This window comes from Trichomycterus rosablanca, chromosome 20 (genome assembly GCF_030014385.1).
Source record: "Trichomycterus rosablanca isolate fTriRos1 chromosome 20, fTriRos1.hap1, whole genome shotgun sequence".
Lineage (NCBI taxonomy): Eukaryota > Metazoa > Chordata > Actinopteri > Siluriformes > Trichomycteridae > Trichomycterus > Trichomycterus rosablanca.
The window spans coordinates 20,124,491-20,141,712 of record NC_086007.1 but is presented as its reverse complement, the minus strand read 5'-3'; the positions used below and the strand labels follow the sequence as shown (position 1 = coordinate 20,141,712).

Below are 17,222 nucleotides of genomic sequence, written 5' to 3'. Positions count from 1 at the left end.
CCATCACCCATGTGGTTATATCAGCTATTGTTGAGTGGTGGTTCTTGATGCAGTGCCGTCCGAGTGATCGAAGATCACAGGTGTTTAGGTTAAGCTTGCGCCCTTGGCCTTTACGCACTGAAATTTCTCCAGATTCCTTAAATGGTTTAATGATATTATGCACTGTAGAGGGAGAAATATGCAAATCCCTTCCAATCTTTCTTTGAGGTACATTGTTTTTAAACATTTCAATCATTTTCTCACACATTTGTTGACAGACTGGAGATCCTCTGATCATCTTTGCTCATCAAAGACTCAGCCTTTCCTGGATGCTGCTTTTGTACCAAACCATGATTACAATCACATGTTTTGACATCACATCAATATTTAGCTTTTTCACCTCCTCATTACTAGCCCTAAATTGTCCCCGTCCCAACTTTTTTTGGAATGTGTTGCAGGCCTGAAATGCAGGAATGGAGGTATATTAATAAATGAAATGAAGTTGAGCAGACAGAACATAAAATATCTCGGGTTCATCCTGTCTGCAATCAAATAAAAGTCAAAGCAAATGTAAGGAACACTGCATTTTTATTTTATTTGCATTTTCCACAATGTTCTAACTTTTTCTGATTTGAGGTTGTAGTTTTCGGCACCACAAGTCCACACATATACAGGAAATGAATATTAAAGGCTAAAAGCTTAGGCGCCACTGAGTTTTTAGCCTTTAGACATCAGCAGCACACTGGGAAGTGATACTGCGGCTCGTTTGTGGAAGTTCTTAAAGAGGAAACACACACCAGCTGTGAGATGGTTGTACTACAGTGATCAGTAGAAACTCAAAAAAGCTTGCCTCAGAACAGCAAAACGTTCATGCAGTCACGTAAGTACACTGTCTCAGTGTTTCTAAAAATATACTATACACAATTTTACTGCTTTTTAATTGTAATTTTAAAGCATGCAGTAAGTGCTTCTGATTGCAAGTATGTACTCAACAATGTTTCAGGTATGATGTCACTGATTTGGGCAGGATGTGTTTCTATACTGATCGGATGGGTTCTTACACAGGATCAACCCCACTGGCCTACGGCTGAGACAAGTCTGTAAGGTTACCGTGTTTAAATCATACAGTACACATACTGTATGTACTCCACTTACCATATAGAAGCACTTTGTAGTTCTACAATTACTGACTGTAGTCCATCTGTTTCTCTGCATGCTTTGTTAGCCCCCTTTCATGCTGTTCTTCAATGCTGTCAGGACCCACACAGGACCACCACAGAACAGATATTATTTGAGTGGTGGATCATTCTCAGCACTGAAGTGACACTGATATGGTGGTTGTGTGTTGTCACTGCTGGACTGAGAATAGTCCACCAACCAAAAATATCCACCCAACAGCGCCCCATGTGCAGCATCCTTTGACCACTGATGAATGTCTAGAAGATGACCAGCTCATACAGCAGCAATAGATGAGCGATCCTCTCTGACTTTATATCTACAAGGTGGACCAACTAGGTGGGAGTGTCTAATAGAGTGGACAGTGAGTGGACACGGTATTTAAAAACTCCAGCAGCACTGCTGTGTCTGATCCACTCATACCAGCACAACACACACTAACACACCACCACCATGTCAGTGTCACTGCAGTGCTGAGAATGATCCACCACCTAAATAATACCTGCTCTGTGGTGGTCCTGTGGGGGTCCTGACCATTGAAGAACAGGGTGAAAGCAGGCTAAAAAAAAGCATGCAGAGAAACAGATGGACTACAGTCAGTAATTGTAGAACTACAAAGTGCTTCTAGATGGTAAGTGGAGCTGATAAAATGGACATGGAATTGGTTTTAATGTTTTGGCTGATCAGTGTATATACAGTGTATCACAAAAGTGAGTACACCCCTCACATTTCTGCAGATATTTAAGTATATCTATTCATGGGACAACACTGACAAAATGACACTTTGACACAATGAAAAGTAGTCTGTGTGCAGCTTATATAACAGTGTAAATTTATTCTTCCCTCAAAATAACTCAATATACAGCCGCTAATGTCTAAACCACCGGCAACAAAAGTGAGTACACCCCTAAGAGACTACACCCCTAAATGTCCAAATTGAGCACTGCTTGTCATTTTCCCTCAAAAATGTCATGTGATTTGTTAGTGTTACTAGGTCTTAGGTGTGCATAGGGAGCAGGTGTGTTCAATTTAGTAGTACAGCTCTCACACTCTCTCATACTGGTCACTGAAAGTTCCAACATGGCACCTCATGGCAAAGAACTCTCTGAGGATCTTAAAAGACGAATTGTTGCGCTACATGAAGATGGCCAAGGCTACAAGAAGATTGCCAACACCCTGAAACTGAGCTGCAGCACAGTGGCCAAGATCATCCAGCGTTTTAAAAGAGCAGGGTCCACTCAGAACAGACCTCGCGTTGGTCGTCCAAAGAAGCTGAGTGCACGTGCTCAGCGTCACATCCAACTGCTGTCTTTGAAAGATAGGCGCAGGAGTGCTGTCAGCATTGCTGCAGAGATTGAAAAGGTGGGGGGTCAGCCTGTCAGTGCTCAGACCATACGCTGCACACTACATCAAATTGGTCTGCATGGCTGTCACCCCAGAAGGAAGCCTCTTCTGAAGTCTCTACACAAGAAAGCCCGCAAACAGTTTGCTGAAGACATGTCAACAAAGGACATGGATTACTGGAACCATGTTCTATGGTCTGATGAGACCAAGAGTAATTTGTTTGGTTCAGATGGTCTCAAGCATGTGTGGCGGCAATCAGGTGAGGAGTACAAAGATAAGTGTGTCATGCCTACAGTCAAGCATGGTGGTGGGAATACCATGGTCTGGGGCTGCATGAGTGCAGCAGGTGTTGGGGAGTTACATTTCATTGAGGAACACATGAACTCCAATATGTACTGTGAAATACTGAAGCAGAGCATGATCCCCTCCCTCCGGAAACTGGGTCGCAGGGTAGTGTTCCAGCATGATAATGACCCCAAACACACCTCTAAGACGACCACTGCTTTATTGAAGAGGCTGAGGGTAAAGGTGATGGACTGGCCAAGCATGTCTCCAGACCTAAACCCAATAGAACATCTTTGGGGCATCCTCAAGCGGAAGGTGGAGGAGCGCAAAGTCTCGAATATCCGCCAGCTCCGTGATGTCGTCATGGAGGAGTGGAAAAGCATTCCAGTGGCAACCTGTGAAGCTCTGGTAAACTCCATGCCCAGGAGAGTTAAGGCAGTTCTGGGAAATAATGGTGGCCACACAAAATATTGACACTTCAGGAACTTTCACCAAGGGGTGTACTCACTTTTGTTGCCGGTGGTTTAGACATTAATGGCTGTATATTGAGTTATTTTGAGGTATGAATAAATTTACACTGTTATATAAGCTGCACACAGACTACTTTTAATTGTGTCAAAGTGTCATTTTGTCAGTGTTGTCCCATGAAAAGATATACTTAAATATCTGCAGAAATGTGAGGGGTGTACTCACTTTTGTGATACACTGTATATGATAACTGTAATGGCTTTATTGGACATTGACTTTATATTAACTTGTATATATGGGCAGCCCTTGTAACTGGACATGCATGCTTCTGACACTTCAGTGGCCAGGGAGCTTCTGCCTGGTGAGTAGCATAGCAGTGAAACCTGTATTTATTTATGCATCACAGTATACTTAAACATGCATATTTTGGAGGACATCTAGATTTCAGCCTAGCTATTCTAGTAATACTCATTTCTGCTTTCTCACAGGGCATTGACAACAAAAATATTTGCAGGATACCACAGAACATTGATTACTGGACCATTCATGGACTGTGGTAAAGTACTAAAACTTAAACACGCACATATATACTGTAAACAGCTTTATTATGAAGGTGAAATTATCATAAAACATAAAACTGTCTTTATTTTATCTTTATTTTTGAAGGCCTTTGCATGCGCGCAACTGTTGTAGATGCTGGCCCATATTTCACTCTCATCTTCAGGTAATCGGACCTGGATTTTGATTGCTAAACACACACTGAATGCTTGTAAACCACCTCCTTGTTTCTACACTTACTGTCCATTTTATCAGCTCCACTTACCATATAGAAGCACTTTGTAGTTCTACAATTACTGACTGTAGTCCATCTGTTTCTCTGCGTGCTTTGTTAGCCCGCTTTTATGCTGTTCTTCAATGGTCAGGACACACTACAGAGTAGGTATTATTTGGGTGACAATGACATGGTGGTGGTGTGTTAGTGTGTGTTGTGCTGGTATGAGTGGAGTTTTTAAACACCTCAGTGTCACTGCTGGACTGAGAATAGTCCACCAGCCAAAAATATCCAGCCAACCGCGCCCCATGAGCAGCGTCCTGTGACCACTGATGAAGGTCAACTCAAACGCAGCAATAGATGAGTGATCGTGTCTGACTTTACATCTACAAGGTGGACCAAGTAGGTAGGAGTGTCTAATAGAGTGGACACGGTATTTAAAATCTCCACTCATACCAGCACAACACACACTAACACACCACCACCATGTCAGTGTCACTGCAGTGCTGAGAATGATCCACCACCTAAATAATACCTGCTCTGTGGTGGTCCTGACCATTGAAGAACAGGGTGAAATTCTACAATTACATTCAGTGGTACATTACATGGTAAGTGGAGCTGATAAAATGGACAGAGTGTAAAAACAAGGAGGTGGTTTTAATGTTATGGCTGATCAGTGTATATAACATATAACACAAAATGTTATTGGTCATCTGAAGGGAGGAAGTATCTAACGTATTTATTTACAATTTCTGTTCTAGGAATTAGAACCTGAAATCTCTCAGCTTTGGCCATCACTTATAAAGTCAAGGAGCTACTTTGCGTTCTGGTAATTAGTCTTTATCTTAATTAATCTGTAGGCCATCAGTGTGTTTATTTATAGCATGACGCACTGTATTACACAATGTTGTGTGAATGTAAAGATACATTTTTTTTACAAGATTGTGTAAAGATAATAAATAATCTGTAAGGAATCTACATCATAATATTCATTAATAACAATTGTGTGTCCCTGTATATTATAATTAGGGCTGTCAAACGATTAAAATTTTTAATCGCGATTAATCTCAGAAGTTCATATAGTTAATCGCGATTAATCGGCCTTTTTTTTTTTTTAAGGTGGTTTTAATATTATGGCTGATCGGTGTACATACACTAACATACACAAAAACTCATTCACAATCAACACAGTCTTGTTCCCTGGGTTCTGACAACTCATACTAGTGACTATATTACTTGCATCTTTGCACAATATTGCATTGTTTTTGCACCTTATTCTCACCTTATTCTACCTGCTGCTATATAAACCCTACACTGCTAACTGGATATCAGAATACGTTTTTATTAGGGCTGTCGAAGGTAACGCGATAATAATAACGCGTTCCAGTGTTGCCAGATTGGGCGGTTATCCGCCAAATTGGGCGGATTTTGTTGGAAAACAATTTAATAGCATTTAAATAACACTTCTGTTTAAAAGAAAATATTCAGTTTTAAGAAGCACCAGCATTGTAGAAGGCTATTAAAAGTAAAGTCAATTTTCAATGCTGATTTGGCTTAGTGTTGGTCAGTCTGTATCATATTCTTGAAATGATAAAGTATTGCAAAGGAATATCTTTGAAATTCTTCCTCATAATGTTAAGGTTGCTATATTTTGGTTTTTCACTTGTCAGGGAAAATTAAGAGAGAAAAAAAGCTTATTATTATCATGCGTGTGATATATATATCATTTACGTGATCTGTGTATCACGTTACCACTGTTGTACGTCACTGAGCTGATGTGTATCAGGTGACCAGCGGGTAACGGCGTGTTATGTTTAAGTGTGATGCTCCAAGTTGTGGATTAAGCAATAAAGACAACTCGTTCTCCACATAACCAGTGTCATTTGTATTTCGTGGTTAAGTACAAAACATAACAATGCGGGTCTTCGTGATGTAATTCTACATGTCACTCACTGCCTGTATAGGTCAATTTTTCCTGTATAGAATTTGCGTTAACGGCACTATTTTTTTTAACCGCGTTAAATTGAGATCGCGTTAATGCATTATTATCGCTTTAACTTCGACAGCCCTAATTATAATATATAAGGACCCACAGTTGACGGTGCATATCATAGCGAACTCCAAGCCATGAGGTCAAAGGAGTGATCTGCAGACCTCAGAAACAGGATTGTGTCCAGGTATAGAAAAATTGCTGCAGCTTTACAGGTCCCAAAGAGCACAGTGGCCTCCATCATTCTTAATGGAAGAAGTTTGGAACCACCAAAAAAAAACCATCCTTGTGGAGATGGGAGAACCTATCAGAAGATCAACCATCCAGGTAGCACAAACCACACCTTTATGGTAGAGTGGCCAGGCAGAAGCCCCTCCTTAGTAAAAAGCACATGACAGCACGGTTGGAGGACTCTCAAACCATGAGAAACAAGATTCTCTAGTCTGATGAAACAAAGATTGAATTCCTTGGCCTGAACGCCAAGCATCACGTCTTGAGGTAACCAGGCTAATGCCATCCCTACAGTGAAGCATGGTGGTGGCAGAATCATGATGTGGGATGCTTTTCAGCAGCGGGATTGGGGCGACTAGTCCTGATAGCTGCATTTATTTTTCACTCTAAGTACACCGAGATCCTTGAAGAACACCTGCTCCAGAGCGCTCTGGACCTCAGACTGGGGCAAAAGTTTACCTTCCAACATGACAACCCGAAGCACACAGTCAAGAGAACAAAGGAGTGGCTTCAGAGAAAGTCTGTGAATGTCCTTGAGTGGCCCAGCCAGAGTCCAGACCTGAATCCAATCGAACATCTGTGGAAGGAGCTGAAAATGGTTGTGTACCGACGCTCCCCATCCAACCTGACGGCGCTCGAGAGGTTCTGCAAGGAGGGATGGGATAAACTGCCCAAAAATAGGTGTGCCAAGCTTGTAGCATTACACTCAAAAAGACTTGAGGTTGTAATTGCTGCCAAAGGTGCTTCAACAAAGTATCGAGCAAAGGCTGTTCATATAATTTCTTATATTTAATTGTTTCTTGCCTCACATGTGCAGGAAGGACGAATGGTTCAAACATGGAACGTGTGCAGCCTGCGTGGAGAACATGGGCTCTGCACCTCACTATTTCAGGACTGCCCTCAAACTTCGAATGCTCTTCGAATTTGACAGGTAAATGTCCCGTACTGTATTATCACAGCACACTGTAGAGAGACTATATTGTAAATAAAGCTAATAAACTCATTCTTTTTTTGAACAGCCTTCTAGCAATTGCGGGCATCAAGCCATCCTGCAACGTCTCATATAAGGTAACAATAGTGCTTTAATTATGACATCACATTAAACACAAGTAACAGCAATAAAAACAACAGTAATAATGCATAACTTACCCAACCCTGATGCTTTCAGTATGATGAAGTGCATGATGCGTTGGGGCCGCTGCTCGGAGACAACTACGTCTTGCAGTGCATCACGGACGTGAAGGTAATCAAGCTTAAGCATTAGTGTGTGGTTAAAATGAAACGCCAATTTCATTAAGCTTCCTCTATATTGATGGTTGAGCAGAGCCGAGACCGACACGTGCGCAGTAGCCGACTTTATCTGTTCACCTGCACCAGGCGAGTTCATATGCACATCAGCTTTGTGTACGGAGAGCCACACCCTGATCAACACATTACCGCTCAGGCGCCGACATCCCGTTCTCAATCCATAGGGTTTAATATGATGTCGGCCCACCCTACGCGGCTATAACAGCTTCAACTCTTCTGGGAAGGCTTTCCACAAAGTTTAGGAGTGTGTTTATGGGAATTTTTGACCATTCTTCCAGAAGCGCATTTATGAGGTCAGACACTGATGTTGGACGAGAAGGCCTGGCTCTCAGTCTCCGCTCTAATTCGTCCCAGAGGTGTTCTATCGGGTTGAGGTCAGGACTGTGCAGGCGTCAAGTTCTTCCACACCAAACTCGCTCATCCACGTCTTTATGGACCTTGCTTTGTGCACTGGAGCGCAGTCATGTTGGAACAGGAAGGGGTCATCCCCAAACTGTTCCCACAAGTTGGGAGCATGAAATTGTCCAAAATCTCTTGGTATGCTGAAGCATTAAGAGTTCCTTTCACTGGAACTAAGTGGCCGAGCCCAACTCCTGAAAAACAACCCCACACCACAATCCCCCCTCCACCAAACTTTACACTCGGCACAATGCAGTCAGACAAGTACCGTTCTCCTGGCAACCGCCAAACCCAGACTCGTCCATCAGATTGCCAGATAAAGAAGCGTGATTCGTTACTCCAGAGAACACGTCTCCACTTCTCTAGAGTCCAGTGGCGGCGTGCTTTACACCACTGCATCCGCCGCTTTGCATTGCACTTGGATGCAGCTGCTCGGCCATGGAAACCCATGCCATGAAGCTCTCTACACGCTGTTCTTGAGCTAATCTGAAGGCCACATGAAGTTTGGAGGTCTGTAGCGATTGACTCCGCAGAAAGTTGGCGACCTTTGCGCATTATGTGCCTCAGCATCCGCTGACCCCGCTCTGTCATTTTACGTATCCTACCACTTCTTGGCTGCATTGCTGTTGTTCCTAATCGCTTCAACTGTCATAATACCACTGACAGTTGACTGTGGAATATTTAGTCAGACTCCATGCCTTGATGAGTCAGGGCTGTTTTGGCAGCAAAAGGGGGACCAACACAAAATACACATATTGTTATGCCTGATCGGTGTATGTGATTTCAGGAAAGAGAGGCCTGGGTGCAGTTGAAGATCTTTGTCTCCAAGAATGTGACTCTTGGATGCAAGAAAGAGGAGATGATGCAGACGTTCAAGAGCAGCAACACCACCACCGGACATCCGTGTCCTAAGAACGCCACCATCTTTTACTTCCCAATCAACTATGAGCATCCCAAAGAGCCCTGCTCCTGATCACAGCATGGGTCAGTGCTCTAATAGGTAGCAGCTTAAAAAGACTTTATAATTATTATTCTATAATCAGACTACTTTAAATTTTGTAGAATATGATATCGGGGGCAGGAATAAAAAGACAACAAGAAATCATAATGTGAGTGTGTAAAGCATTTTAACCCAGACATTTATTCACAATGAATCAAGTTCTCTACATCAAATCAAGATCCACTAAAACAACACTGACTTGCTAAAAAATGAGAAAACAATGTAAAAAGCAAATCAACTTAAGTACTTTCTGATTGAAATCTAGACACAGAACCACAAATAACAACAAAAAAAGTCTTGACACTGCTCAGCGACTGTATTTAGAGTTCATGTGCTCACGCTTCTAGTTTTCCAAGGAAGCGGAGATTGAGAATTTTGAGCTGCTCATCCAGTTCCATTCGTACAATGCCATCGTCTCCATCAATACTGAGCAGAACTCCAGTGGCTTCTCGGTCTTCTCCTAAAATAACCTTCACCTACACAAGACAAACACAGAGGATGAACCATCACACTGAAAATCATTCTATGTACTATTTACATTCACTAATCGAAACGTGGCTGTAAAAATCAAGCTTTGTGGTTCTCACACTGACACCTGGAAACGCAATCCACTAGGTTGCTATACAGTGGTGTTAAAAAAAATAGCAGTCCAACATCATTAACTTGATAAATCAATGTTTTTAGTAGAAATGCTATTTCTACATAGCAAATAATTTACTTGAAAGTGTAGTAGAGTATTGAAAACAAAACAAACCCAACAATTAGGACATGCATGCCGTTCATTCTGAGTAATCGAAGCATTGATTGAAAGGGGGTTGTTCAAAATAATAGCAGTGAGGATTTCAATTGGTGAAATCATTCATTCTGCAGAAGAACGGGTGTAAATTTTGGCCCTTATTTAAGGTAGGAGGGTGGCAAATGTTGCACAGGTTGGTCATAGCACGTTTCCTTCTGAAATACTGGGTAAAATGGGTTGTTCCAGACATTGTTCTGATGAACAGCATACTTTGATTAAAAAGTTGATTTTAGAGGGAAAAAACATACAGAGAAGTGCAGCAAATGATAGGCTGCTCAGCTAAAATGATCTCAAATGCCTTAAAGTGACAACCAAAACCTGAAAGATGCAGAAGGAAGCATGGAACTACTGTTCGAATGGATCAAAGAATAGCCAGAATGGCAAAGGTTCAGCCAGTGATCACCTCCAGAAAGATCAAGGAACATCTGAAGTTCCCAGTGAGTACAGAAGATGATTAAGTGAAGCCAATTTACCAGCAAGAACTCCTTGCAAAGTTCCGTTATTAAGAAAAAGACGTGTCCTGAATGGGTTCAAATTTCCCAAAGAACACATTGACTGGTCCAAAGAGAAATGGCTCAACATTTGTGGACTGGTGAAAGCAAAATTGTTCTTTTTGGGTCAAGTGGCCATAGACAGTATGTCAGATGACCCTCGAGCAATGAATTCGAGCCAAAGTACACTGTGAAGACAGTAAAGCATGGTGGTACAAAACTATGATATGGGGATGTTTCTCATACCGTGGTGTTACGCCTATTTATCACATACGAGGGATCATGGATCAATTTAAATACAGTCGAATCCGGTTAATTGGACCACCGGTTAATCGGACCAGTCGCTTATTCGGACCGAATCCTAAAGTACCGAAACAAATCCTATTATGTACGTGTAATGTTATTCGCTTATTTGGACCAAAATACCGTTTAATGGGACCAAAGAACGTGAGAGCGAATAAGAAAAAGAAGCCACAAGTCGCCACTTAGAGCGGATGCAAAGCGGGTCAGCGAGATATGGGAGGATTCCTGGGCTCCCCGGGAGAATTTATGCTTTTATCAAAGGTCAGGAAATCCGAAAAGTTGTGTTGACAAGAGCAAAACCAGCGGGAGGTGAACACGCCCACCACTTTCTTTCCCACAACGAAGCACCCAGTAGCCAGCAGCGTGGTTATTGGATCCATCTGCATCTCCGCTTTTCGGCGAAATGAAGTCAAGCGTAAACAAGAGTGTCCGGCAACACGTGCAAGGAATTCCCTCCTGTCAATCACGATTAAAGTCTACACGAGAAAGCTATCATTCCACTATCATTCCTTGTAACATAGGGCATGTTCGTGTAATCGGACCAGCCGGTTATTAGGACCAAAACGATCGCGTCCCGATGTGGTCCGATTAACCGGATTCGACTGTATATCAGAATACTTGAGATCATCATGTTGCCCTATGTCGAAGAAGAAATGCCCTTAAAATGGGTGTTTTAACATGACAATGACCCAAAACATCTTGCTTACAGACAAACAAGATTGAGGTAATAGAGTGACCAGCCCAATCCCCTGACTTCAATCCCATAGAGAACTTGTGGGCTGATATCTGAAGCACGTTCTTTTGAGGCAAAACCCAAAAATGAAGAAGAACTGTGGAATGTAGTCTAATCATCCTGGACTGGAATACCTGTTCAGAGGTGCCAGAAGTTGGTCGACTCCATGCAACACAGATCTTGGAAACAATTGTTATGCCACTAAATATTAGTTCAGTAATTTAAAGTAAAGCGAAAACTCAAACATTTTCAGTTTATAGATAAATTTTTTGAGTTTTTAAAGAATAATGCTGGCACTAGGGCTGTCGCGCTAACCGCAATTTTGAAATATCGCGGTATAGACCAGCCAACCGCAGGGCATGCCAAGCAACCGCATCACCGCGATATTCAGGTTTTTTCTTTCTTTCTTAACTTTTTTTTTTTTGCAGGGTCCATCTTGTTTTATACGCTTACAATCGGGCGTAATAAGTGTTAAATAAATTCATAATGAAAATGAGCTAGGAGCGACATTTTCCCGCAACCTGTTCTCATGCGTTGCTGCTGAGTGTCAGGCTTTGTGTTTTAAAATGTAAACAATCACAACAGGAATTATAGGCAAGTTTATTAATAATCAAATTGAGTTCACACTCAATAAAATACTTGTAATTTAGACTATATTCAAACAGCCTCGGCGTACTAAAACACTTAATGACGGTTAATATGGCATTGCAGCCTGCAAATATTCTCTTGCTGGCTTGCTGGAATGATTTAAATGTATTTTTTCGTTGAATAAAAATGTATTGAAACGAATAATAACTTAAAATGTAGTATATATTATGTTAATTATACCTACTAAATAGATAGTTAATAGTGGCGCAATAACCAGGCTAGATTTGCTTTGATCTGTAAAGTCGCATGCAGGATCAGTACACGTGTATTAGTGCAACATCGGTAACGTCGGGAACATCTCTACCCCACTCAGATCCTCTCTAAACCACATCAGATGAACATGTTGGTTCTTCTAGCGCGCATGATAACGCAGGTTTAAACTCTTACAGACTTTATTCTTTATTCTATTTTTTTTTACCATATTTTGATTAGATGTGCGTTTAAAATATTTAGCCTAAACTCTTTTTTTTTTCGTTTCATAGTGTATATCTATCCTAGGCTAGAAGCTAAATTTAAACCTTTTTTAATAGAGAAAAGACACGCATCCCTGCTCTGTTCTGTATTTAACATTAAACACGCATTTCATTGGTCTTAAAGCTGTCTCTTCTTTGTCATTATAAAGCAATAATATACCGAATCATAGCCTAACAATAAAGCTTGTTTATATAGCTCTAAAATCCAGATTAATTAAGTAATTTAAAAAAAAAAAAAAAAAAAAAAAAAAAAAAAAAAAAAAAAAAAATGGCGATATCACCGCATACCGCGATATTGAGACAGGTTGAATATCGCAAGGGGAAATTCTTTCACCGCGACAGCCCTAGCTGGCACTGCTATTTTTTTGAACGGCCTAATATTCATTTTTCTTAACTTTCTGTAAAGGATGAACACAAACTGGCTAAATGTTGTTAATGTTTTGATTTATAATTAAAAGTGTAGTATTTTCAGTGCATTTGCATTTATGGAAATAAAAGTTATTATAATGATTTTGTGCTTTATTTGCTTTTTTAAAAATAATTTTTTAGGTTCTCACAGTCAGCAAGAATATGTACGTATTGTGCAAGCCATGTGCAGATACCTAGGATGGCCAGCAGAGGCTATAATCGCAGTAGCCAATCATGTGCCTGGCTGGTTAATAGCACTCTGATTAGAACTCTGATCTTAGCCAATTAACTACATTTAATAAATTAAAATTATGTATATTATCAAAACGTCAATAAAATGTAGCCAGTAGTGTTGGGACCTACAGAATTCCCACAGTAATGTATGCCGCTACAAATTGTACCTTATTGTTTTTGGTTGGCGTCACAGGGTCCAGGTGTTCACTTGAGATGCTGACCACCTTCTCTGTGTCCTGCAGAAAGACCGAGCACATCCCTCCCTGTGTGCAAAACACAAAGTGCATTTATTTATCTTGGCCAGGATTAATTCAAGATACACGGTATGGACAAAAGTATTGGGTCACATTGGGTCTGTGAAAGAATGGGTCATTTTAAAGAGCTCACTGAATGTGTGGCAGTTTGTGACATTTCTACCCTCCTAGATATTCAATGATCAACTGTAAGTGGTATTAATAAAACATGGAAGCGTTTAGATATCACACCAACTCAGCTATGAAGTGGAAGATCATGTAAAGTTACAAAGCGGGGTTGTCAAGTGCTGAGGCACACAGTGCATAAAAGTCATCAGTGCTCTGCTGACTTGGATAGCTACAGAGTTCCAAACCTCCTCTGGCATTAACATGAGGACAAAAACTGCTCATAGAGCTTTACATCATGGATTGACACGGTCGAGCAGCTGCACGGAAGCCTTACATCACCAAGCATGAGGAGGGGGAATAATGTTATGTGGTTGTTTTTTCAGGGGTCTTAATTCTTTGGCATGCCAAGACATTTTGGACAATTTTATGCTTCCAGGTTTGTGGGGACAGTGGGGAAGGCCCTCTTCTACTTCAGCAGTACTGTGCCCTAGTGCACAAAGCGTGGTTGGAAAAGTCTGGTGTGGAAGAACTTGCCCACACAAAGCCCTGACCTTAATCCAACATCTTTGAGACATAGGCCAAAATCTTGTAGCCTTTCCAGATAAGAAAGGACCAACGTTATATTAATACCTATGGATTTAGAGAGGAACGTCATAAAAGCTCATGTAGGTGTCCCAATATTAGTATGTAACCCATGCATGCACCAGAGGTGGAAAGGAACAAATTACATTTACTCACGTTACTGTAATCGAGTAGTTTTTTTGTGTACTTGCACTTTTGAAAGTAGATTTTACAACCAGTAATTTTACTTTTACTTAAGTATGTTTTGTATTAAGAATTGTAATTCGCTACATTTTAAATAAAATCTGTTACTGAGTAAAAAATAACGCTAAAAAAATCACGTCTGGGAAACTGCTGCAGTGAATTCTGCGATGTGGAGTCAGATCTTTTGGCTCGGTTCCTTTTAAAGAGCCGTTCAAAAAAAAAAAAAAAAGGCTCTTCATTTTTTTTGTTCAGGCAGCGAGAGGCGCTACTGACTCGGTTCCTTTCGTTCATTTTAAACAACAGAATCGGATCGTTCACGAACGACCCATCACTAGTGGTTATACAGTTTGCACATTACACATCCCTAAATGTTTTAAATGTTGTATCAACATGTTTTTTTCTCTTATATTTTAATTAAAAACAACTATTGTGAGATTTATATCCACTTGTCACCCTCTCCTGTTAAAAAAACTAAGTAACGTTTACTCTGAGTACATTTTAAATGAGTTACTTTTTACTTGAGTAGATTTTTAGACTAGTAATTTTACTCATACTTAAGTAAAAATTCATTTAAGTAATAGTACTTTTACTTGAGTACAATATTTTAGTACTCTTTCCACCTCTGCTGTCCACACACACAATGCTGTAGTTAACACCTGACCACAGACCTAAAAATCCAGTTTGTGTAAACATATGTAAAAAGAGTTTTATGTTAGAGATTTCACAGTGGATAAAATACTTTATAATCTTTTAAGAGCCCCTAATATTAAAAATAACACTGAGACAGAACTAAAACAGCAGACATAAGTATAAGATAATTCTATCTCCCCAACCATGCCAATGTAATGCCATTGTCTTTGATAACCAATGCAAAAGAAAGTCAAATCATAAATGTGCATGAAACTTCAGTCATTATTTAATTGGCTGGTAATTTCTAATCAATAAATCTCCAATTTACTTGTTGCAATAACTAGCAATGAAATAGGTCATAGTAGCTCAATCAAAACACAGGAAAGCCATCATTTCTGTAGTGGTTTCAGCTTTTTTTGTCCAAATGTATAAGTCTAATAGCCCCTGTAGCTAGTCAGTGACAGCATACAAGTTACACACTGGATATCCAATTCCAATTAGGCTGTGTAACAGCATGTACAATGCAAATAATGACAAAGCAGGGGTGGGTGGGGGGCAAACACTGGAAGAGCGCGAGAGTGTCTCTTATCTCATTATAGCAAGGAATTTAGGGGTTTCACCATCTTCAGTTTATTACGTTATTCAAAAATCTGTGTGTAAGATGCAAGGCTGAAAACCAATGATGAATGCCAGCACTCTTTAATCCCTTAAATGGTACTGCATCGAGAAAAATAAATACATGGGAAATAGTTGAATAGTTTATTTATAAATAAACAAAATTTTAAAACAGCCACTCAAGTGGCGCAGTGGTAAAACACGCTAGAACACCAGAGCTGGCATTTCGAACTCGTCAGTCCAAAACTCAGCTCTGCCATCCGGCTGTGCTGGGCAGCTATGAACAACGATTGGCTTGTTTATACAGGAAGGGAAAAGCCAGATAGGGACCTCATAACTGATGCAATCACGACCTCTGCTGGCTAATGGCGTCTGCACAGAGTCGAGGGATAATGCTGATCGGGGTGTGGCTCTCCGTACACAAAGCCGATCGGCATATTAACTCTCCTCGTGCCTGTGGAAAGATGCAGTCGGCTACTGCACGTGTCGTGTGTCAGTTCGCTCTCCTCAGTCGGAGCAGGGGTCGACACCAGTACAAAGGAAGCATAACAAAATTGAGTAAAAATTGGACACGCTTAAAATTGTGATAAACAAAGCAGTCATCAAATTCTTCGGGCAAAAGCTAATTTGAGATAGGTACCGTTAATGGCGAGCAGTACGGACACATTTTGAAAGATAATTACTTTATGCACTACATGCTGCCATGCAGATTACGTTTTCTTTATGGACATTCCTCAACAAACAAAATGCTAAGCCACAGTCTGCACCAATTAAAGACAGAAACAGTTTGGTTTCATAGTAAAAGAGTGTAAATAATAATAATAAACTAATTAAATGTGTGTTTACCGTCACGCTGCGAATGACACCGGTCTGGTTGATGACCGCTTTGTCCAGAAACGTGTCCTTGACGCGCACCAGGATGTCCGTGGTGACCCAGTCATTGGAGGTCTGGTCGATGTTGGAGCCAGGTGTGTGGGGGTTGTAGCCTCCTGGGGATGGAGCCCCAGGAGTCATGGGACTGTAGCCTACTGGGCTTGGGCTCGGACTGGCCTAAAATATTCAACAAGAATTATTTATTCCTTTATTTTTGGGAAGCAGCTCATACATTAGTAATATACTACAGATAGGTGATGTACCTGGTATGCCATAGGTGAGGGTGTGGGGTGGTAGCTAGCTGGCGAGTGGGTGTTTTGGAAACCCACTGGGCTAGGTGCCACCTGATGATAGCTCTGAGGGCTGGGGCTGGGTTGGTAAGAGCCCTGTGGAGACGGTGCTGCATATGGAGAGTACTGGTCTGTGTTGTACCTGGAGCACAATCATATAACCACAAGTTCATACATAAACCCAGACTAAAAAACAATAATAATACATTTTTAACGAGCGACTTACATTGCTGGAGTTCCAGGAGTCTGGGGATTGTACTGTGGATTGACTTGAGGGGATGGTACTTCTGGGTAGCCAGGAGTCTGAGGATTAGGGGTGCCCCCATAGCCTTGAGGAGACGGAGACGGCTCGTCGTCATAGCTAAACTCGTAATCTTCATCAGCTCTGGAAGGAAAAGAGTTCAACCAAAGTTAACAAAGTGTAAAATCGAACATGGATAATACATTTAGCAGTAAATAAAGTACATCAAACAATTATTTTTTTTTACCCACAGGAGACATATTTCATTAGTCTAACTGACCTCACACACGCAGGTTTCATGTTATCCAGTTCAGTCTGAAAAAACCTTAAAAAGAGCCTTACAGTGAAGATAAACCGGAGCAGCGCGCGTGTGTGTGTGTGTGTGTGCCTTTAAGAGAAATGATCTGT

The 17,222-nt window shown here is 41.0% G+C and overlaps 2 protein-coding genes across 2 annotated transcripts in view; one reads left to right on the top strand and one right to left on the bottom strand.

Moving 5' to 3' along the window:
* The first annotated feature begins 549 nt into the window (after positions 1–549).
* On the top strand, positions 550–9,060 carry rnaset2l (ribonuclease T2, like). The gene is made up of 10 exons (XM_063016348.1): positions 550–859; positions 983–1,079; positions 3,556–3,613; positions 3,741–3,808; positions 3,919–3,976; positions 4,786–4,853; positions 7,063–7,176; positions 7,265–7,313; positions 7,414–7,488; positions 8,740–9,060. The coding sequence occupies exons 1-10, from the start codon at positions 850–852 to the stop codon at positions 8,923–8,925; spliced, it is 783 nt and encodes a 260-aa protein (XP_062872418.1). The 5' UTR covers positions 550–849; the 3' UTR covers positions 8,926–9,060.
* A 2-nt stretch (positions 9,061–9,062) lies between these two features.
* supt5h (SPT5 homolog, DSIF elongation factor subunit) overlaps positions 9,063–17,222 on the bottom strand; it is a 44,647-nt gene continuing 36,487 nt past the window's right edge. The window contains exons 26-30 of the mRNA XM_063016349.1: positions 16,800–16,958; positions 16,547–16,715; positions 16,257–16,460; positions 13,206–13,301; positions 9,063–9,428 (exon numbers count right to left, since the gene is read on the bottom strand). Coding sequence (XP_062872419.1) covers positions 9,288–9,428; positions 13,206–13,301; positions 16,257–16,460; positions 16,547–16,715; positions 16,800–16,958 — 769 coding nt within the window. The 3' untranslated portion in view covers positions 9,063–9,287. The remainder of the gene's footprint in view (positions 9,429–13,205; positions 13,302–16,256; positions 16,461–16,546; positions 16,716–16,799; positions 16,959–17,222) is intronic.